The 23,909-nt window shown below is 43.1% G+C and overlaps 2 protein-coding genes across 2 annotated transcripts; both read left to right on the top strand.

The window, feature by feature from the left end:
• Positions 1-4,426: 4,426 nt before the first annotated feature.
• Positions 4,427-8,816, top strand: aipl1 (aryl hydrocarbon receptor interacting protein-like 1). The gene is made up of 6 exons (XM_040185550.2): positions 4,427-4,605; positions 5,165-5,344; positions 6,325-6,513; positions 6,620-6,796; positions 6,877-7,018; positions 7,523-8,816. The coding sequence occupies exons 1-6, from the start codon at positions 4,510-4,512 to the stop codon at positions 7,720-7,722; spliced, it is 984 nt and encodes a 327-aa protein (XP_040041484.2). The 5' UTR covers positions 4,427-4,509; the 3' UTR covers positions 7,723-8,816.
• A 1,890-nt stretch (positions 8,817-10,706) lies between these two features.
• Positions 10,707-23,707, top strand: trarg1a (trafficking regulator of GLUT4 (SLC2A4) 1a). Its single transcript, XM_040185920.2, has 3 exons — positions 10,707-11,647; positions 21,002-21,128; positions 21,613-23,707. The coding sequence occupies exons 1-3, from the start codon at positions 11,237-11,239 to the stop codon at positions 21,621-21,623; spliced, it is 549 nt and encodes a 182-aa protein (XP_040041854.2). The 5' UTR covers positions 10,707-11,236; the 3' UTR covers positions 21,624-23,707.
• Positions 23,708-23,909: the final 202 nt, after the last annotated feature.

The following is a 23,909-nucleotide window of genomic DNA, read 5'->3' as shown; positions in this document are numbered from 1 at the left end:
ATGAATAAATGGTAAACCCTGGTTGCCCCGACTCATGTGAATGTGGCAGCCGCAATGGTGTGTGTGTGTAATGTGCATATTCCCCCTATTTTATCTTTTCCCTTCTCTTTGCACGTCAAAGACTCCGGGGGACACTTATCACCTTTGCATTAGTATGTATAAGACACAGGGAGCCAGCGAGTACTGTACGAGTGTATTGGTGCGGCGTATGCGTTTGCCCTGTGTCCCGGCTGCTATGTGTTCTGGTATGTAGCTGAAGGTCGGGGCCGGGCAGAGAGCAGGACGACAGGGGCCCAGTGAAGGGGAGCTGTAGCTGGGAAGAACCACGGAAAGCCAAAGTCCAGCAGCTCTGAGGAGAGCCGGGACTGGGACGGGGCCACGGATATCTGAGCTAAACAGTGCAGATCCTTGTGCACAGGCTAAAGGATTACAGGCTATAGAATGCAAAAGGAAATAATCCGTTAGTACACTATATGTGTTGCTGGTTGTTTTTTTTATCCCTCTACAGAGAGACTGTGTTAGGCAAAACGTGTGTGTAATTTAAGAGCAGCAACTGATTCACACCTCGCGAAGCTGAGCTATGACATTCCAGAAACTTCTCGCCCGTCATTAACTCACCCGCATGAGTTCACAGGAATCATGCACGAGCTGTTCCTGAGAATGCCGCGAGTCGAGAAAGTTGCAGCACACACACACACACACACACACACACACACACACACACACATTGTGAGCAGTCCAGCAGTCTTCCTGCTGGCCGTGAGAGACACTGCAGGGTAAAAAAAAAAAGTCTTCAGCCTCTTTGGCTTAGAGAACGACGACACCGACCTCTGACCTTCTCCGCTTAGGCTTGTCGACCGCAGGCTGCGCTACACAAATCAGGTCTGTGTTTGATGGATGAATAGGATAAGATTTACAAAAGGAAGAGATAATTAAGTAGGTTTCACGTGGCCTAGATTGTGTCGAGCTAAATTCGGAAACACTAATGGTGTTAAAGGGTTAAAAACCTTTTTTTTTTTTTTAGGTTTGGTTGAGCGATTAATCTTTTCAAATTATAATTTTCTTGTTGACTCACTGCAGAACTTTGGAAGACATGTTTGGGAGTCTGCCTTTTGTTATGAAATCCTTCAGAGCGGAGACCTCTGAAAAGCCTCAAGGAAATTAGACTGTGTGCTACTGAACATTACAAGCGTTTGAAACTTTTTGATGAAGAACCACATTATCTGGTGATGAATCTTATATATGCATTGAAGGAGTGGAACATACAACCATAACTCTGCAAATACATTGTTTTGGCGAGTGGATGATGGTTCAAATTCTACAGACATCTGTAACATATGAATGAAAGTTGTTTGCACAGCTGCCATCTTGCTATTTTAAATATTTGGAGGAAATATGAGCGATGGACAGGAAACCTTTCACTTTCTAATCTGGTGGAGTTGTAGTACAAAAAAGGAAATCTTCTGTTCTCATCCATGAGAGGCCTCGCTGTATACTTAGTGACGGGAGAAGCGATGTGACAAAAAGTCGGATTTTTAAATTAGAAGAAAAAGAGCCGCATAATAACTAATAATAATATATAATCATGTTCCGGATCATTTGATATTACACATCTGTGTAAAAAAATTAATTGTTTATTACACAGTCAGCCCCTTTAAAATGACGTTTGTTATTTCATCAGTAGCCTTGCAAAACCAAAATGACGGAAGCGATAACTGTACGAGGCTATTCCGAACAAGCCAATCATCGTAAAGTTTAACATGAATATATGCAAGGAGATTAAAATATTTTCAAGGGACCCTTGTCATAACTAGCGTAAAGAGTTTTGGAATGCATCTGTAGGTTGGAAGCAGTTTTCCTTTCAAAAGTCAGGGCAGATGAAGCCTCACCCGGCAATGCATATAACAGGAAAAAAAAATCCACTGATGTTAGGAATTCTGTCATATGCATTGTTGATTGTACAGCCGCAAGGCAGCATGGCGTGCACGTTGCTGTGCTGAACACAGAGCACTCCTTTGCAGTCAGGGTGTGGCAGAGAGTGTGACTTAAGGCATGCATCTTCAGCTCACAATGTAGGTGTGCAGAGATTAATCATACCAGTGTAAATAATAATACGTGTGTGTGTGGGGGGAGGGGGGTGGGGGTCGTGGTCTTGGTCTCTTACTTCATTGGATTATAATTTCAATTTAATTTCAGTGTATTGCAAAACATTTGGCCAGTGACAAAACCTGTAATGCTACTTCAAATTCAGATTAAGTCAAATTAAGCCTTTTAAAAGTTAGGCTGCCTCATGTTGTAGCAGGTCCAGGAGGCGCTGATTATTCTATCAGTACTGCTTTTGCAAAATTCAAAATCAGCAAAATGCATAATGAAGACATCTGCTAAAACAATTTAGCAAAGTCGTTTTCCAACCTTGCACCGTGACCCCCACACTGCTCTGATTGCACGTTCCTCTTCCTTTTAGATCTGCTCGGTCAGCTCTACATGTCACTCTTACAGGGAGGGGGAGATGGATTCTCTCGGCCTCATTCCACCGAAGAAGCACAAACGCTTTTCACATTCAATAAACATGATGCTATGTGCGTATATGTTGTGCGTCATGGAAGGAGCCCTCCCTTGTGGGGTATGTATATGAATGAATGGCTTCTACACAGGGAAAAGGCTCCTCCCCAGGAAATCCACCACTGTACTTTCCAGAAATAGAGTATGACTTGCTTAAAGTGGAACGAACGCATCAGAGACGGATATCCAGCAGAGCTCAACGTGATGGAGACCGAGTGTGCACCTCTCGCTGCGAGGGCCGCTTGTAGCCGAAGCTGCTCTGGAAGACTGTATGCGGATCGGCAAACTGGCACATTGAATTCCCAATGCTGCAATGTACATGCGCGTATACACACACACACACACAAGCAAATGCAGCCAGACACGCAAAGCCAGAGCAGCAAAGTGAGATGTAGGCGGCGTGACGCAGGCATCGTGAGTCACTCTGACATGGAACACACCATCGTGGTGGCATTACCTCTCCAACAGGTTTAAAGGATTGCTGCTCTGCCTCCACTCACTCCTATACAGACTGACGATACGTGAGGACACACACACACACACACACACACACGATGACATCACCAAACCAAATCCTTATTACGTACAAACCTCTCATGACTCTCATTTTCTTTCATAATACAGACTGGGGTCCAAAAACAATTGTCGCACTTTTTTTTTCACTTCTAAACTCAGATATAATTATGTAAAAGGCTGTAGCTATGGCAACACAAACCTGTTATCTAAGCACCCCACCATAGGCCGAGCGTTTCCACAGTGAATGGGGGACATTTTGTCTATTTCTTTATGATTATTGAGTATACAGGATCATTGTTATTCTAATGATGTTCCTCATGAAGCCAACAACCACTGACACCTCTGAGGGAATCACGATTTCTTGTGACCATTACAGAAGTCATGTGACATTTTGTTTGTGTGGCCCAGGATTTCATATAAATACGTCTAAGGGGCTACGCACTTCCAAATTAGGCCCAAAATCTTCTGGAAGGAGATGAACTGCTGCTGCACTACCGACCTCCTCCACAAGAGGGCGCATAATAATCTCCTATTGGCTCGGAGACTCACTACATGCCAGACTGTTGCCCAATCCTGTTTGTTACATGAGCGGACAGAAAGGCAATCTTGATTGTATGTTTCAGCCCTTTCCGAGGATAAAGAGGCCTTATTTAAATACAGATAAGACTCCAAACTGCCTGATGAGATACTTACTTTTGAATGTTTCACCACAGAGGGAACAGAGAGCTGGAGTTATACAATTGTGAGCGCTGCCAAGGCGCAGTTATTGGGTTTTCTGTTTGCGCAATTAGTATGGAATAAGGTATTAACACTGGGTAATGTTTTAGGATAATTGCCCCCTCAAACTGCTTGCAGACTTTGTGAGCAAACACAACGGGAGCCTTGGATTACTCACACACATACACGCACACAGTGCCCAGATGCAAGACAGATGTTTGGTAGACAAGGTCAAGGAGTCCACTCAGTAATTGTCTGCTCCACCGTTTCTCGGTATCCTCGGCATTGTTCGGATCACCACATGCACATAAATCCAGGAAATTTCCTCTGGAATGGAAACCATGTCCTTCTCTCAGACTTATTTGGGTTTCTTTTCTTTCTCTCGAACACTTATTCTAGTCTAGTAAAGGTACGTTCTATAGTATTGGGACTCACACACATACATACATTTAGGTGCACACCTAAAGAAAAAAGAAAAACGTTATACACTTTCTGACTCTCTGGACAGATGTTCAGAGAAACTGCTGATGAGCATTACCCGAACCAACAGAGAGATTATGAAACGTGAGGACAAGTCTTCAATCTCATTATCCCTACCTAAACTAATCTACCAGGAACAACCCCTCCAAGTAATCCATACGCGCGTGCCAGTGTAACACACACAGATACGTGTGCATGCGTTGTAGTAAAAGGTGATCCATACTAGTGATAAATATGCAGGATACAATGTTACTGGGCTTGGAGGGAATCAAAAAAACCATCCTGCATGGAGGCACTGGGGACATCCCAAAATTCATCACTGGGGCAAAGGTATTTATTTACATTTCATGGTAAATTAGCGTAGCTCTCAGTAATAGAACAAGTGGTAAGAACACAGCTATTCCACTACGCAGCGATTTAATGTGCAGTTAATTAATCTAAATGAACCAAATTTCAGAAAAGTAGCAATTGATTGTCTTATCTTTTGGACAAATGACTGAACCATTGTAAATGAGTCTCACAGGCTAGTTTAATATAAATAAAGAAATGGTTTTAAAACAGAGAAGTTATGTTTTTAGCTAGGAATACATTCTTCTGTGTTTGGTAATAAGAACTGGATTCTAATTAGTTTATAACGTAGAGAACGCTCTTATGTACGTGTGCAATTCTTTTTTCAAGAGGGAACTCCTCCACACCCTGTGAGAGGACATTTGTGACATATGGCACCGTATTTGAATTGGAAAAGAAACTGCTGCTTCATATTTCCTGGAAGGAAAATGCGTGAGGCTTGTGACAAAAAATGTCTCCTACATTCACGGTATTAGTGATCAGAGGAGCCTTCTTCCATTTTATCGCTTCGTGCTTCTCCCGGTGGTCCCTTTCCCTCCAGGTGACGTTCCACTTCCGCACACAGCTGTGTGACGCCGAGCGCACGGTGATCGATGACAGCAAAGTGGTGGGGACGCCCATGGAGATAGTGATCGGCAACATGTTCAAACTGGACATCTGGGAGACGCTGTTGTCTTCCATGAGGATTGGGGAGGTGGCGGAATTCTGGTGCGACACCATTGTGAGTGCTGAAAGACTCCGAGTTGGACGCCAATCGTGTTTGGTTTCAATTCAATTCCGTTTTCCTTCGGGGCTCTTTTGTGAAGCGCAGTGCGTCGTTGTCAGTAGGAGGAGTTAGAATGTAGACTTTGTAAAGGGAGTAAATGTAAAGGAAGTGAGCTCTTTTTAATACTGGGTCAAAAGGCTATCTGACGCAGAAACACTCACAAAGCTAAACTAATACTGATAAATAAATAAATGTAATTCACATTTATCTATTAAGAAAACTGCCTCAGGACCATTTTAGTGAGTTCTCACTTATCTGTACGGCCTGAGAGACCTCTTCCTCTTATGAAAACTTGTCTCATAGGCTTTGCAGATATGTAATGTATAAATATATAAGCCCCTCCACAAGAGACAGGCATCATGAAGCATGTATACTCTCTCTGAATTTGTCGCTGAAGGTCTCTCTCATTGAATCCATCATTTGTTGTTTCTGTGGGCGTGCTCGTGTGCGTCAGAGACAAATGGGTTGAGGCGTAGTGTCGTTAATCTGCAGCAGCCTCGCTTTTCCCTAATAGGCTCCGATTCCGGCTGAATCAGCACTAGTGACTCGCCTCCTCTCTGATTAGATTTGATGGGGCTTAGAGCATGTATTCACTCCTCTCTGAACAACATGCCAGCATCACACACACACACCAATGGGGATGTTATGCAATGTCACTTCCAAACAGTGGGGGCAAACTTGCCACAATAGACTGAGGAAATTGACTGGATATAATGTGACACAACTCATTTTAATTACAATCCATTTCTAATCAGCTGAATGCAAAATGTGTATCCGAACACCTGCACGGGGGGAGGTGCGGTAGGGGAAGTATCGTTGCACTAAGTTACTGTTGAAAAAGGAAGTGTATTAGACGCAATGTGAAAGCGGCTCACATAGCCGAAGTCTCCTTTAGCGTAATGCCATTATATATTCTCCTCCTCGCTCCTCTCTAGCACACCGGAATCTATCCACTTGTGGCCAAGAGCATGAGGCGCATTGCAGAGGGCAAAGACCCAGTGGACTGGCACATCCACACGTGTGGCATGGCCAACATGTTCGCCTACAACAGCCTCGGCTACGACGACCTGGACGAGCTGATGAAGGAACCGAAACCCCTCTACTTTGTCCTGGAGCTGATGAGGGTGAGAGAGAACGGGGGGGATTTGTGTGGATGTGCGTCAAAAGGGAAGCTGCACAAAAAGGACACAACTATGTGAGTGTGTGTGTGTGTGTGTGTGTGTTTGGCAGGTGCAGCAGCCTAGTGAGTACGACAGGGAGACGTGGGCTCTGAGCGACGAGGAGAGGCTGAAGGTGGTCCCCGTGCTGCACGGCCACGGCAACAAGCTCTACAAACAGGGGCAGTACCAGGAGGCCACACAGAAGTACAAGGAGGCCATCATCTGCATCAAGAATGTTCAGACGAAGGTTAATCCAATAATTTGGTCCCAAACTGCCGACAGAGAGAAGCAGTGTGTACAGATTTAAATGACCCCCCCCCCTTTCAGGAGAAAGCGTGGGAGGTCCCGTGGCTGAAGCTGGAGAAGATGGCCAACGCCTTGACGCTCAACTACTGCCAGTGTCTACTGCGCATGGAGGAATACTACGAGGCCATCGAGCACACCAGCGACATCATCAACCAGCACCCAGGTGGGATGTGTGGGACTCAAGCAACAGACTCCAGGGGACAGGATCTAAAAAGGCACTGCTGGAGGGTTTTAAACTAGCAGTATATTTTACCGCCAGCAGGGGGCGACTCCTCCGGGGCCAAAAAGAAGGTGGATTTTATAGAAGGCTATGAAAAAATGGTTTCATTGTAAACAGGAGTTAATGGTTTCAATGTCTAGTTTCAGGTCTTCTTCAATATCTTATAATAAGCTGGGTAGGATTTAGGGCGTGACTACTTTTGATTGACGGAGGGGTTGGGCTCTACCGCCTGAAGCACCTCACAATGACCCTCTTCTGTAAAAACAATGGGCAACTACTTACATTTAACATTTACAGATAGAGTGGCTTCTTAAAGTTAAAAAAAGGCTGTTTAAAGAAGTTGTAAAAGACTTAAAACTATTACATCTTTTTAAATACAACACATCAGAGAGGAACGTCCCGCATACACTCCTGCCTCGGTAACATGAGCTTGTGTTTGGCCTCCAGGTGATTTTAAGGCCTACTACCTGCGAGGGAAGGCCCACGCGGAAGTGTGGAACGAGGCGGAGGCTCGGCAGGACTTCAGCAGGGTCCTGGACCTGGACCCCGGCATGAAGAAGGCCGTCAAGAGGGAGCTGGCCGTGCTGAACATGCGCATGGAGGAGAAGAACCAGGAGGACAGGAACAAGTATAGAGGCATGTTTTGATACGAGGCTGCAGAAGAGGTTTGAGAATCGGAGAGGCGATGAGCTGAGGAGGAGTTAAGATGCTGCATCTCAAATCTACACACTTAGTTTTTGCCTTTAAAACAAGGATAGTGTCCAATAAATACAGTAGAGGGGTATAAAAGGTATATTTAAGACATAAGCCCCTTTTTTCCAGTTCCTCCAAACATGAGTGAGACAAACAATTCAATTATGGACTTTACACTCTGATGGTAAAGTGAACACAGCTTTTGCAAAGAAATGTGCAAAAATACAATCTAGGGGAAGTGTACAACTTCACAGTATTAAAAATAGAAATATTCAACGTAAAGAAACAACAGCCCAAGAGGAACTGTCAACGTAACGCAGTCGAATGTAGACACATAAATGGAATGCGTGTGCGGCTTTGTTTATTCGGACGCTTCTGTGCTTTCCTGCAGGAAGGTAAGCGAGAAGATGAATTGCCTTCCACTCACATGTATGAAATATATATGGAGCTGGAGTCAGCCTTCGCTTACTGAGCATAAATACTTTGAACAAGAGGGAACTGCTAACATTGTTATAACACCATTATAACAAGCAAGCTTCGGCTGTACTGATGAATTTTGTGTCACACAACCACTCGGACACCAGTGGTCTAATCCAACCCTCTCAAGAAAGCACATAAGCGTATTAAATTTTGAACAATTCATTTGCTGTTTGTAATATTGTTTTGTAATATTTCCTTTTTCAAATCACGTATAAAAAAAGGTCCCCGATTAATGGACACTAGTTAAATGACTGCCTGTGTGTCTTCATACCAGATGTTTCTGCAACCCAACAACCCCATTAATGCCGTCTTTGCAGTCCCACTGTGCCTTCACCTTCCCAAAAACAATAGATATTATTTCAAAATTAAGTGCTATGAAATAAAATGAAAGCTAAGTAAATTCTGGGTCTGTGTTGTAAGCACAGCGGCCTTCCACAGGGTGGAGCTCTGACCACAATTATTCCTGTTTATCCCTGAACCACGTTGACGACATTATCCTGAGCCCAGCGGTTTCATTTTCATGAGGAGTCAAGGGGCTCGTAAAAATAAATGACCTGGCTTAAATCTACTGCTTCTCTTCTCCCCATCTTTTCCTTTAGACATCTTAAAAAGAGAGACAGCAGCACCGACAAAGTTTCATTCAAAAAAAGGGACACGTATTACCAACACATCTGGGATATGCACCGAAAAGCACATCAGGAATCAGGACACATTTATTGCTATAATATGTCAGACATACAAGGAATTTGACTGGGCGGTTGGTGCATAACAGCAGACAGTACGACAATGGACGACAAGACAACAGTGTAAGAGGAATAAAATAAAATATGATGCTGTGAGTTGGTAAGGGTTAGTAATATAAGGCTACGGGTTAGGTTAGGTTAGTGCATCTGAATGCACTCGTGTTTGTGAATCGAGATGAAGTGTCAGGTCGATCGTGTGACATCACACCGAGATCTCACTCATTGCTGTGTGACTCCATCACCCCACATTCACCACCACAGGTCACAGTGGAGTGTAGCAGTCGCTCAGACAAATGGGGCTGACGCAAATGCAGCAGTCTAACGAAGAGGAAAATCAATAGCTGCAGATCGAGGAAGACCGGATTAAACATCCAGCTCTTTACCACCGTCGTCACTAATGCAGCACCTGCTGAGTCTCGCCTGATGTCAGGCAACTCAACGAGGAGACTAGAACTGTGCTTTGACATAGCACTCGTTAGAGAACTAATGCAAGGTATTAACGTTAGCTTTACACCTGAGTACCATCACTGCTAATTCGAAGGGGAAAAAAGGAAAAAGGATTCAGTAAAGAATTGATTTAAGATGCATGGATGTGCCATTGGAAACTCCGGACTGAAACACTGAGCTACAGTGGGTTCTGCACAGCAGCACAATCTGCTGCTGCTCCATAAACCACTGGTGCTGATGTTAAAAAGAGGGGAAGAAAGGGAGGAGGAGGGAGGCTGCTCCTCAACAGACTGCCCTGCTCCAGCATAATATGCATCGAGACGGCAGAACAAAGGTTTCCCACAGGAAGTACAGTGAGTGTATGATCAAAGTAAGATACATTTTTTCAAAGAAATGGGCATAAAAAAACATGTTTGTTTTGGTCTTTCTTTGGTCTTACGTATTGCAATCCTCTGACTAATGCTTTTGTTTGGAGACCAGTCTCCCATTCACACAGTTTATACACGAAGGTTATTTGACACGATGGCAAATGGAGCTGTACATTGAATCAGCACTCAAGGAGCCAAATCCACACAGGCCATAAAGGCTACAGTTATGGTGCCTGTGCTGTCGCATTTGCCTTAAAGGTGCTGTGAGTGAACCGGTGCCCAGGTTGAGACAGCTCCTGTGTGTGTCCTGTGTGGACTGAAAGATCTTCAATCCATCAATTTACAACAATTCTGATTCTGAAGACAAAAAAAAAATTAGTTGAAATTTTTTTTTTATTCTAAAAGAAAAGTCTTATTAACCAAACATTTCGCGGTCCCCCTGCAGTACATCCGCGGACCCCCCTGTTGAAGACCTCTAATATATTGTATTGCATCAATGTTACGACACAGAATATTACATCATGTGCCTCGGGTTAAAATCCAACACCAGCAGCCACAAACACATACCGTTAAATGTAGATCCCGAAGGAAAACAGGTCTCACTGAACTCAGCTGTCTGAACACGATGCCGGCTTTGGCAACTTTGAACTCCTCAATCCGCACCAGGCACCAACTCCTTTCCTCTCAAAAGGGCCGAAGAGTGTGGTGACGTCACCCCGCAAGATCGTATCACCTGTGTGAGTTTTACAGCATGTGCCGCGTGGATTCATTACTTCCGCTATGCCCAAAGAGTTCCAGTGGGGGCTTTTATTTTGTAATTCTTTACCGGAAAAGTTCCGTCTCGATGCGGCTGACTTGACACTGGTCCCAGGTCGGGTAGAAGCGCTGCGCTGCTGCGTCGTGGAGAACCAGTGGAGCTGATTTGAGGTGGTCGGTCCTCGCTTTGATAGAGAGAGAGAGAGAGAGAGAGAGAGAGAGAGAGAGAGAGAGAGAGAGAGAGAGAGAGAGAGAGAGAGAGAGAGAGACGCGTCACTTCCATCTTTCTGTATAAAGAAAAGGAAGGAGAAGTGCTTGAGTTACTTTTTGTTTTTAAACGAACAGACAGACTTTAAGGAAAGTGGTGTGAGTGGATCTCAGCGGGCGACGGGAGCTCCTGCTTGGATGTATCAGGGAGGTTTCGGGAATGAGCCACACGTTGGATGTGAAGGACGGTGACGGAAAGTGAGCCAAGAGGAAGATGATATCTGCAGGAATCCGACTATCTCTGCTCTGATTTCATACTTTTCTTTTCTTTCTTTCTTAATCGTCGTTCTTAATGGGTTGTCGGTTCCCCCTGGCTTTTAATTAATTTAAACTCTTTCTATTTTTTTTTTTTATTTCTTCTTCACATCTATTTTCCTGATCTAATTTGATACAATTGAGCCCTGAACATGGCCATCAACACAGACACCGACTTCCTGAAGTCCAACTTGAGCGAGGGCGGAGGACGCAGCGCGCGGCCCGCGGACCCCCACGAGACGGAGAAGCTGCTGACGCTGACCACCGAGCCCGGAGGCAACGGGATGAAGATGTCCACCTCCTTCACCGTCAACATGGACAGCGACAAGGGCCAGGAGGCCGACCTGAACGGCCACGGCGGGGCCCTGAGGTCGGGCTCCGCCGGGCAGCTGGGCGTCGCCGCGCCCCTCTCCCCGTCCAGGGCGAGCCTGAGCCGCTCCTCCACCGGGAACGCCACCGTGCAGGAGACCCCGAAGCCCAAGGATTACCTCATCCTCGTCATCCTGTCCTGCTTCTGCCCCGTCTGGCCCGTGAGCATTGTGGCGCTGGTGTACTCCATCATGGTGAGCATATTGGTTTTTTTTTTTTTTTTTAATAAACTAAACCTGTTTTTGCAGATGTCCAAAACAAGAAAAAAGCTGGAGTGGACCGAGAGATGAATATGTGTTTGGGTCCAAATGATGGAAAGAACGGGCTGATTAACTGCACCGCATCTGGGTTGAATAAGGAATCCAAAATTGTCTGCATTTCAAACTTTATAAACTTTTATTATTTATACCGGTTTGAAACTTGTTTCCAATCTCTTTTACGTTCGTATTATTGTTTTGAGTTAACATGCTGTTAAAGTGACAGTGATATTTAGGAGAACGTTGATATTGGTCCGTATCAGAGAATGGTCATCAAACCTGAGCGAGGAATATTTATAGATAATTATCAAATAATTAAGAAATTAAAAATGCACTTAATGGGATTGATCAATTACTTTAAAAATTAAAAAATATTGTTTTCGGATACATATAAAACAATAATGATACAGATGAACCAGGATGACGTCATTGGTTGGATTAATTTATTTTCTAACAAAAAAAATGACAAAAACATACATACTGTGTTGCACATAACACAGCAGAGAACTGTTTTTTCTTCTACTGTACATATCTGAATATTGTAGAATTCCTTCTTCTACAATAAGAGGGAATTGTGGTTTTAGAGTGCAGTGCAGGTTGATCTGGTTTCCATAATAAACTGCATACCCGTGTGTTCCCTAGAATACACACACACACACCTACACAGACACACACACAGACACACCTACATGTAGTACATGCAGAGCTCAGTGCATCCTCAGCTTTCAGTGCCAAGGCTTCAGCTAGGAGTTGTTCTGCTCACGCTGATGCTGATCCTCTCACTGAGAGTTTCAAGATGCAGGAAATGCTGATACAAGATGCAGCGAAGACGCCGACGCCTCGCCGGGCAGCCGCAGAGGCTTGACATGCTGCCACCGTTCAGCGCTCTCCGATCAATACGTTCTGGGGACAAAATGCTCAGTTGGTCGTCAACAAACACCGTTTGTCCAACCCAACTGTGGACTGCGTGGCCTCGTTGCAATAACATCACAGCGCATCTCACCGAGTCTACATCATTTATGTCGAGGGTGCTCAGATGTCGCCGTCTGCAGTGGTGTGAGGTCTGCAGTAAAAAAAAAAGGGTGGACTTGTTATCGAAAGGCTGCGATGGCTCGTGGCTCGTTTCAAGCAGACAGAGTAACGTTTGCTGAATGTCCCACATATGGATACTGCTGTTTCTTTTAGGCGTAGTAATGCAACTATTGTGTGAAGGTCAAATGGAAAAGAAAAAGAAAAAGCACAGGTATCTGGTGCGGCATTGATAAAGTAGATCGTGCTTCATTGGTAGTGACACATTAGAAAAACGACTTATGCCGTGCTGTTGCGGCTACAGTAAAAAAGTCCCTTTGATAAAAAGATCAAGTTAATGGCATGTCAGCCCACACATGAGTCCAAATGACTTGTGCCAGTGGATACAAGGCAACATGGCTGTGGAATTCTCATTACAACCAGTGTGATTACATTGTCCCAAACAATTAGCGGTGCACTTTTTCTATCTCGTTAAATCGCCCCTCCCATCATTATTGTTCTTGACACTCTTCTAAGTAGACTCGGGTGTTTGAAGTAGGTCTTGTAAATTCACAAAGTCAATATGTAAAATGAGGTCTGATGGAATAACAACTGCAAATATATATATTTTTAAATTTAGTAATTTAAAAAAGTTTTATTGCACTACACCGTACTTTAGTGTATGGGTTGCTGCAAACACATACACGCAATCTGAAAAGAATTCCCGTAAGATTGGCAGAGATCCTGCACCTTTCATTTTAATTTGCCCCAATCTTCCATAAGCAGGTTCTCAGTTGACTCCAGTCAGCTGCCTCCTCATCTGCTGAGGTATTGAAACGGTGCGTCAGGCTCCGATCCACTGCTGAATCACTCAAACCCCTTCGTCTTGACTTACTGATGAGACCCTACGACTTCAAGTGTGTTTATGACTACAAACTTCTTCAATGGGATTGTGCTCCTATTGAAACAGAATCTGTCTGTTTTGCTCAATTTATGGTAAAATGAAGCACACAGTACAATATTCTTAAAGATGGGGATTATTCCCAAATGGGAACCTGTTGGACGACATTTTCTCGCGTATTGAAGGCATGAACAAGACGTGGCCTCCGAGATTCAATGTGGATCATCACTATCCAGAACATTCAAAACACAAACAGGGAACAAGTGTTTAGTTATGCGCGACCTCTGCTTGTACCACATCATCAATGTGAGCACTCTGCAGTGGTGGAAAGTAGAATTCCCTCATAGAGTACATATTTATGGTACTTGTACTTTATTTGAGTATCGTAATCGCATGAAACCTTTTGCTTTTAATCAATTCAATTTCAGACGAAACTGTAACCTACAGTAGTTTTGACTTCATTACAATTATTTCACGGCTTCAGTTACTTTGGAATCTGAGTAATAGTGTTTTATTTTTGAAAATTGTTCCAACCAAACAAATCATTTAATATAATAAAATATAAACAATTATCCAAAATAATTAAAAATGAGATCCATTGTAACTGGCTACATTAATATTCTTGCATATCGTATGATTGATACTAAATTTTAATAATATAATATATTTTGTATTAAATGTTCCCCTTAACTTGAACTAATGATATTCTAATGATATAATATCTCATCAGAGTATTATTCGGTAAAGGGAACTTAAATATAAATATAAAAAATATATTTTTTCCCGGTTATTCTTGCATACTTTTATTTTATAGTGCACCTAATTAACAATTACCAAGGGTGAACATGCGACATGTGTTTTTACAGTGCGTTGTTAGTACTTTTACTTCAGTAGAGGATCTGAATACTTCCACCACTGAATCTGTGCGTTTGAGGCAGAAAACAACAGCCGGGATGTCCGTCCACTGGAACTGCGCAGTGCAGATAAATAAGCCTGTTGACGCTCTTCTGCATGAAGTATCTGGCAGATTTTTTTTTCCAGGAGTCTTTTAGTGGCATCAGTAGAAACCGTCAGGCTTTTAACTCCCGTTGGCCGCCAGGCAGCTGAGTTGCAATTGAAACATCCGTTTGGTTTCTTTTCCTCTGACACTGTGCAGCAGAAACAAGGCAAAGGCAATGCAGTCAACCTATTAGCTCTGTAATATCACTCCTGTGGGCACCACCCACCAGAGGGAATATCAGACAGTATCCACAAGACGCTGTGCACTTGGGCCATCATCATCAACACACTGACACTCACAAGTCAGGCACGGAGATGTGTGTGTGTGGGGGGGGGAGAGAGAGAGAGAGAGAGAGAGAGAGAGACATTGACAGAGGGCAAAAGAAAGAAAAGGGAAGGAGGGAGAAACTGGAGCCGGCCTCCAATTCAATACAAGGCGAGAGAAGTTTATTTGGTTCATCTGCAGAGGGCAGATTGCAGCAGTTCTGTGGCAGCCACCAGCCTCTCTCTCTCTCTCTCCTGAGGTTACGGGAAGGTGACACGGAGTTCGCAAAGAAGAAGACAACATTCTTCGCTACAAGGGGAGAGCGGCGGCACACAGACAGAAAATGGCCATAAAGTAGTTGCTATCACTGGATTAGAAAGGAATTGAGTCAGATACCACAGTGATGTCAGATAAGTGCGAGTGAGTGGGAGCAGGAGAGCAGAGACTGACAACGCTTGCTGGGAACAAATGAATCAAAAGTAATGCGGTTGATGCCGCAGGATAACAGCCCTCGAGAGCCAGATCCCGGCTAAGTGCCGATAGCGTCCCCGCCCAAGTGAAACGGATACTTCCCAAAGTTTAGCAGTAAATAAAGGCGCTGCCGTTAAATGATTATTATCGCAGCAAAGTCTGAAGAAATCAGATTCATCAAGCGGACGCAAACGATGCAACCTTTTGAGTGCAGGAATGTAAACACGCAAACGCGGTTGGCCGCTTTATGCCGTGATGTCAGTGTTTTGTTTCCGCCTGTCCGCTGGCCCCAAGTGGCCCAAAATGCCACCTGACCGTTTTCATGGTGGTGTAGATATGGAAATTGACACATGTCCACATTACAAAGACTGCATTTCAGAATTCCACTGCTGGTTTTAACTGTAAACCTTGACGAAGCATCGCCGTAGGCACAAAGAGGTGCAGATACAAAACATAAAGTAAATGACCAAAATGAACCGTAATTAAAATGTAATCCGTTGGGGCCTCACTTATCCTTGTCGAAGGAGTCAGCATCTTTTTGTGCCGGCAGATGGTGCATTTCTAACGACAACACTACACCCATCGCACGCCGCCACTTCCAGCAGCGGGACAACCCACTAATCTCTGACAGATGCTCCGGTGGAGAAGGCTTGTGGCTGGCAAACACGGAAGATGTGCAGTCAATTATGGGGATTGGAGAAGCAGGGGTAATAGGTTTTTACTGCTTAGACGGGCCTATCCCAGTAATGGGAAGGCCCGAACTGCAGGAGCGTTATTGCACGCTCGGCAGATTTGCTGGTGAAATATGGACTCGCAATGCTGCACTGGATGGATGACTATGAATGTGTGTGTGTGTGTGTGTGAGTGTGCATTGGTAAATTACTTCTTATGTGCAATCTATTACAGCAGATATATTGGGAGAGCACCATACTATTGTTGCTAATTATATGAAGCCTATCACAGTCCTGCAGAGAGAAAACCATACGCTGCTCATATTATAATATTAAATAGATTTATTATTTCCGATGTTAATCATAATGGTAATAATAATGTCTGGCTGTAACAGTATCCCAATATTTTTGCTAAATTTTGTTAGAAAAATCAAGGAAACAATTAAAACAATTAAGTAGCAATTAAGTCAAATTAATCTTTAACATAGTTTATTCTGTATTTTTACACTTAAAATATGAGTTCATGAAGGTGGAGAGAGACTCTGTTACCATAACTGTACAAGCCTGTGCTGCTGGATTTTGTAAAAAAGATACCATCATATGTGTGCCTTATTTAATACCCCAACATGATAGCAGCCACCAGAGGTGGGCTTTTGAAAACAACTTCAGTTTATGATTAAATACTTGCTTGTGTGTCCTCGAGTCACAGAACCGAGACACAGGACCCCAAATAGTCTCCTGGGCTCTTCATAGCAGCCCACTGCTACTGATATGCCGAGAATGGGATTATATGAACCGTGGCATCTGCTTTGCATCGCATCAAAGTATAGAGTAACTAATCATCAATGTGTACCTGGACTATTGTTGTGTGATAACCATTTAAAATCATGAATCAGGAGAAAACAATCTCCTCATTGGTGGTGAGTGCTTCCTCTTCCTGCCTCAACCTGATACCGATTTAGTTACAGATGTTTGCCCTTTTATGGACACTGTGCCCGCACTTTGTGGATATACTGAATAGTCCTAATCTAATTTTATTTTCACAACATAACAAATGGCCATGGCAGCGCGCTCTGCTCATCTTGATATCAGTGTGGACATCAGTGTGACAGTTTGCGTATTACTGAAGGGCTGAATGGAACAAGGCATATACCACTATGGCCTTCAATACCATCACTTTTTTTATTAGGAAAAATGAAATTCATGAGCTGAAGGAGTCGCACGAAGGCATTTTACAGCTGACAGAGAATGAGTGCAGAGCCATTGTGGGTCAGACAGACTGGATCATCCGACCGCATTGAGTGGTTTGCAATCTTAATGGACATTTGAGTGAAACAAGACTAAAATCCCTGCTTAGAAGCCACAATTCTCTTTACATCCCACCAGAACAAAGTGGTTTAAAGAGACATTCTCTTCTCATCATGAATATGACAACAATTACTTCAATACAAATTACCCTTTTCTATGAAAATAAAAAGTTACAGCCACATAGAAGAAATATACAAAGATAAATAGCTAAACAATATTGGAAGTTAGGGGGGATAAATGCAAATAAACCCGTTTTATTTGCTCATGATTGCCAGCCTGACAGGCGCAGCAGCTCCGGGTTGCACGTGTTCCCTCTCCAGCGGGGTGACGCTGCCTCTCTATTATTGATGGCACAAGAAAAGGGGAGCACTTACTGACTTAGTGGCCTGCACCTTCCTAGGCTGAACACTACAGAGAATTGTGTGTGTGTGTGTGTGTGTGTGTGTGTGTGTGTGTGTGTGTGTGTGTGTGTACACTGACAGCACCATGAACATTGGACAAGACACTTTTAAGGTAGAAATTCCTATTCAGAAAACCAAGATGATCAGGCTGACTCTCACTGTAAATCAATATAGACGTACATCATCTGAGTGAAAGATTTCTCCCACTAAACACACACACACACACGTACACACGCACGCGCATAATCTCTTGAAGCCCTTGTAGCTAATATAAAACAATACACAGCGTTTTAAAGTATGCTGTTCAGGCGATACAGACAGCTTTCTGAGAGGGACCTACATTGATTTAAGGTGCTGATGTCGCTTTTCTCTGTGATGTGAATCCGAATCAATAAAGGCCCGACTGGGATTGTGTTTCCACCATAGCGTCACATTGCATTCCTGAAAGGAAGACGCTGAAATGTGTCCCCGTGTGTGTGACAGAAAATGTATCCCAAATGATTGAGCTTCTGAGGCTTAAGTCATGTTGAAAATGTACCAAAGCCAATTTGCAAGTTATTAAAACATAATCAGGCCGATCATCTCCTAATCATGCCTCGAATTGAAAAAAGTCTCAAGTAAATGTCTTGTCACTTTCTTTTTTAAATGGCTTATCATACTTTAGAAGGAACGTGACATTACGTTTATTGAATTAATTACATGACCGTAATTTAATAAACTGGAAACAAACCCTCTTAACTCTGTCATTCAAGGGAAATCCCACTCTCAAACAAGCAAGATCATGTTTTGGGTGTTAACATTATCAGTCACCTTTTCAGCAGCAGGTGATTAAGTGGAACGGCCGTGCTGTGATGTGACAACACCCAAGCACGAAGACAGAGAGGCTCATGGGAGCGAGGAGATGAAGTAACACGGAGGGGATTCAGGAGGGGGGGAGAGAGGAGGGGTCTCTCTCCTTTTCCCTCTGCAGTGTGACCCCATCTATTACTGTAGACACGCAACGTATTGTTATTCGTTTCACCACACTTGGCAATGGCATCATTAAGTTAAATTTGTTTAATTTCCCACTGATGTAAGGTCTCACCTTGCCTTCCCTCCATTTAACCTCATTTCTATAAACTCTGCTCTCTATGTCTAGTCTTTGGTAGGACCTCCAGTGCAGGTAAATGGAGGAAATAAATCATCCCTTAATAGGTGCTATTTCGTCCTTAAAGTGCAAATGGCAAAAAGCCCCGTACAGAAATATAATTGTGAAATTGAATGTAGATGAGAGGAGTACTGGCTCACATTCAGCACCGAGGACAGCTCCTACAATTTCTACCAGGCTTTAAAACGTAAAAAATGCTGTTATAACAAATTCCATGAGGGGTTTGAATAAAAAAACAAATATTTGTTTCATGTGATCTCCTTATTTTCTTTATTTTTTTGTTGTTTCAACGCCGACTCGGCGGGACACTTGTCCGATACCGTCGTCTGACCGTTTGAATGATCTCAACGTGGAAACAGGCAGTTGTTTTAATCTCCCCGCAGGGAAGCTGGCGGAGGTCGATTCCCACAAAGTGGTTTGATGGACAGGCCACTTGAAAACCTGATAAGTGAAACTCAAAGTTTTGCTCTTTAAAGCATCCCTGCACAGCGTTAACCTCCCTGCATGACGTGTGGTAGTATCGAAAGATCGCTGACAAGTGTCCCCGTGAAGGGGCCCAGCCAGCGCTACGCAAAGGAAATCAACACCACCCCACTAGCACAACACTGCAGCGTTTTCACTGCATGACGGATGCATCCGGTCCCACGGCCACAGGGAGGCTGCGGGAAGCGGAATCTATCGGACTAAGCAATGTTTTTCCAGCACTCCAATCTGCAACGATGTCGTTCTTTTACCGCAGCGTCACCTGAAATACTTGAAAATAATCATGTCAATCATGTTACATCGGGACTGGTTATGCATTCTTATGCCTAAAGTGATGGATTTCAGCACTGCGTGTACACATTACTCTACTAACATGACGGTAGTTTTGTATTTCATCACTTAATAAAATGTTTATTGCATCGTATACAATTTGTATTTACTTTAAATCAAACAGACACTTGTTGACTAGATTGGCTTACTCAGTCTTAATGATCTCATATGGTTCTCATAGTCAGAAAATTACATTAAACTACCAAAATCCATTAAATTCTAGTCCGTCATTTATACTTTCAGACATTCAACTTTTGGTTTCAATTATTATTAATTATTATTAATTCAATTAAAGATGCAAACAGCATTTGTACACCGGTCCCATGTACATTGATGGGTGTTCAACATCACATCACAAATTATAAATAGCCCAAATCCAACTTATTTTGATGAGGACACAGTGACCGGGAGAGATTTGTGGTTTGGGGGCTCTCCCCCAGGAAAGCAAGGAGCAGGGATGGAGGATTCCCATCCGTCATGCTTCACACACACACATAAATCACCCGGTCTCCAAGCCTGCGTTACACACACAGCAATATATACACACAGCATCAAGTTGATCTACGACCCCTTTGCAACGCTTCCCTCGCCTCCCCCCTCCAATTGGCTCTGCAGGTCACATCCTTCCATCAATCTCAATCTGAAAAAGACAAATGCACCGACAATTATTGTTACTATTTTACTTTACTATTTTACTTTGAGGGACTACAGCACCCAGCAGGCAGGTCAACATTACTTTAATTTTGTGTGACAATTCCCGTTTGAAATAACCTGGCCGTCAACTAATGGAAACCAGCGTATAAATCTTTTAAAGTGTGACTCTCAGAGAGAGAGAGTCATGCTGCTGGTAGTGCTGGTATATCTGTAATAGGATGCAGGGCTAATTCTAATTCAAATTTTATGTTGCATTGCACTTGTACGGAAAGCGCATCTTTCAATTACATATATGTCAATTTATTCTATTACACAAATTGTCATAATTTTTTTGATCTCTTGCCAATATAGAGAAAACATCTCTTCAATGTATAACATCTTTTCCACCTTTCCACTATAATAATAGTAAACAAGTCTTCAGTGGAATGAAGGCTCCTTCACACCTCCATCACCCCAGTGGAACATATTCATTAAGCATACTGTACCTCCTTTGTGAGCCATCTTTATCTTTGTTAATATGACCATTCCTCTCTCATGCCAATTTGTTAGAGAAATACCATGTGTTCACCAACGTGGTTTTGTTGTTCATTGTCATGTGACATCTCTATGCCTTACTCCTCTTGGTAATACTCTGTGCCTTTGTGTGTCTCCAGTCCAGAAACAGTCTCCAGGTGGGGGATATTGACGGGGCCAAGAGGCTGGGTCGACTGGCTCGTCTGCTCAGCATCTTCTCCATCGTCCTGGGCGTAGTCATCATTGTCGTCTTCGTCTCAGTTTCAGGTGCAGAAAACAGCGCCATGGAGGACACGTTATAAAATACAAGGATAGCTCTTGTTTTTGTGTTTGTGATCATGACCAAAGGCTTCAGTTACACAGTGCATCGTGCCTAACAGAACACGTGTGTACCTTAAGGTACATCACTTAAAAATCATGTGTGGTATGTGTGCACAGGTCCAAGCACAGGGCTTCAGTGTCTATTAACAAAGAATAGGTGATATATGACGCTAACACACAAGCAGCAGATGTGTGCTTTTATACGTCACAACTCAGCACTTTTCCGAGACACGAGTGTGTGAGTGTGTGTGTGGATTGATTTAGCACAGTAGTGACCGTAGTGCGCTGACTGCGCAGCAAGGGCGGCTCACCTGCTGCCCGCATCCTTCGACACTTGAGCTGGGCCGGTCAGAGTAACTCATTTGCCGTCTCTGTGTCCGATCGGACTTCCACTGACGATGTCACACTTCTCTCCTTCTTTCTTCTGCAGTGACCCACTGACGTGGAGGAACCGAGGGGAGAAATCAACCGTCAAAGGCAAACCACCAATGCAACAAAGAGGGAAAAGCTCAATTAAAGGAAGTAGAATTTCCAACTTTTCTGCCATATTGTAATTACATCATGACTGACGTCAGAAAGCAAAATAAAAAAGGCAACTCATGAGTCGGTACTTTAGCAGGTAATACAAATAAACACATGCAGAGAAGAAGATGATGCATGCATTAGAATCCTGTAACATTTGCTTGATAGAAATAATAAAAACCTGATGTAAAATTGGTTCAAGTTAAAACAGAGGAAATGCAGACTTGCGAGTGACAAGGAGGACTCATGAATGTTTATTTTTAGAATAATGAAGCGCTTAAACGAAGAGGATGATCTACGCGTGAAGAGAGAACGAACAACAGACATTTCTACGTCCTTTGAAAAAATGATTCTGAATTTGGGCGTCAAATACGGGCAGCTGCGTGTAATCCTCTTATATTCCTTACAGAACCCCTTGCATTCAACGTATATACAGCTACAAATACATTTGAAACATGAATATATGAATACACATATATATAGATGTACATTTTATAAATCGTTTGTATGCAAAGTGGTGCTGGGTTTGTTAGGACTGTTATGACGGCTGCTTCGGCAGCACTTACATTGTCACTAGAAATTGAAGGGTTTGTGAAAAAGGGGAGGAAACATATTTTTTCTTATTTATTTTAATTTTTTTAAACTAAAAACTAATTGAGACCAGCTGCATGCCTGAAAGTTGATACCCAACATTCCGCCTTCGTTTTGACTGTTATTAGTTGTCTCTATTCTTATTAAGGAGTCACAACGGGTTTGCACATAAAAAAGTGATTGTTATTACACTTTATCGTGGACATTATGTGAGTCCGGCCCCTGTGGAATGTGAGTGGGCCGGGATCTAACCCCCTTCATATCTCCCGACTCCACTGAACCGTGCCGTGATCTGCCGCAGAATAAAACGCATGCAGAAACTCCCTATTTTTTTCCGTGACATCGTCCAGTTCTTTACACACAAAACAGGATTTAGAGGCGTCTATCCTTCATTTTGTTCCCCTAAACTCCATTTGACAAGTTACCAATACTACCTTTCTACAACACGGCTCCCCATTTTCCATTGTCATTCTTACATTGTTAAACATTAACTGATAGTCTCCACTGTTTCACTCCCACTCCTTGTATTAGTATGAAATGTATTTATATAGGAATATATATGCAACATGTACGCATGCTGTGGGCCAAATCGGGCCGACACACATTTATTTTTTGTAAGTGAACAGGTCCGAGTTGAACCGATTTACAACAAATAGCATTTAAAGAACAGTTCTCTGAAATTCAAGCACGACAGGTTGTCTGTATTCTTCACTTTATCAGAGAGAATTCACTGTATTTAGTCCCCTGTGGCTACGTAGGGCTGTTGTATTGACACATTACTGGCTTATGCTACAAGCACAGGTAACGTAACCATGTAGACATATTTAAATCAGCTTTCTTTTTTGGCATTAATGCATTTTTTTCCCTCTCAATCTCATGCTATTTGAATCAGGATAAAACAATACGTTTAAGGGCTTAAAATGAAACTAGAGGAACACCAACTAATTTTCCCCCGATGAGTGATAAAATGTATCCACCCACCGAGAAATTCCACCAAGTCCTGAACTGAACATCAATGTCAAACTGTGTTTGTAATGATCAATGTTTTGTGTGAAACAGGCTTTTCTCAATTCCATGGAAACACAAAGTTGTACATACAAATCCTACTTTTTGAAAGCAGCAAAATCCAAAGAATCCCCGCGTTTACTACCAATCTAAATCTGTGTGTCCTTTCCGTAGATCACATTGAGTGTAGTTTGCTGCTCTCATATACAAACATGCCACAGCTGAACGTGGTCAGGAGCAGCTTTCTAACTGTAGTCTATAAGCTCTGCTTAGTAAAACACTCCAAACCTCCATTCCAATCCGATCAATGGCGGTTTCTTTTCCGATATACTGTATGTGCCAGTTTTCATCTCTGTGGTGTACATTGTGCATGTCCGGAATAAACGTTACCACGCATGGTCCAAGTTTCTTGCCTTTTGATCTCCCCGTTTATAAAGTGACGACAGGCTCAAATGAGTTAATACCAGGAACTTAGCGCCATGCAGCTGCTTTGTCGAGCCGTACTTCAGTAGAATGTACGCTGACGTCACACGGAAAACATTTTTTAGCAGGTACAATGTTTACCATGTTCACCATCTCACTATAGCTATAGCATGCTATCACTGATGA

Source organism: Gasterosteus aculeatus, chromosome 1 (assembly GCF_964276395.1).
Source record: "Gasterosteus aculeatus chromosome 1, fGasAcu3.hap1.1, whole genome shotgun sequence".
NCBI lineage: Eukaryota > Metazoa > Chordata > Actinopteri > Perciformes > Gasterosteidae > Gasterosteus > Gasterosteus aculeatus.
The sequence above is the reverse complement of the archived record's forward strand: the minus strand, read 5'-3'. Positions and strand labels throughout refer to the sequence as shown.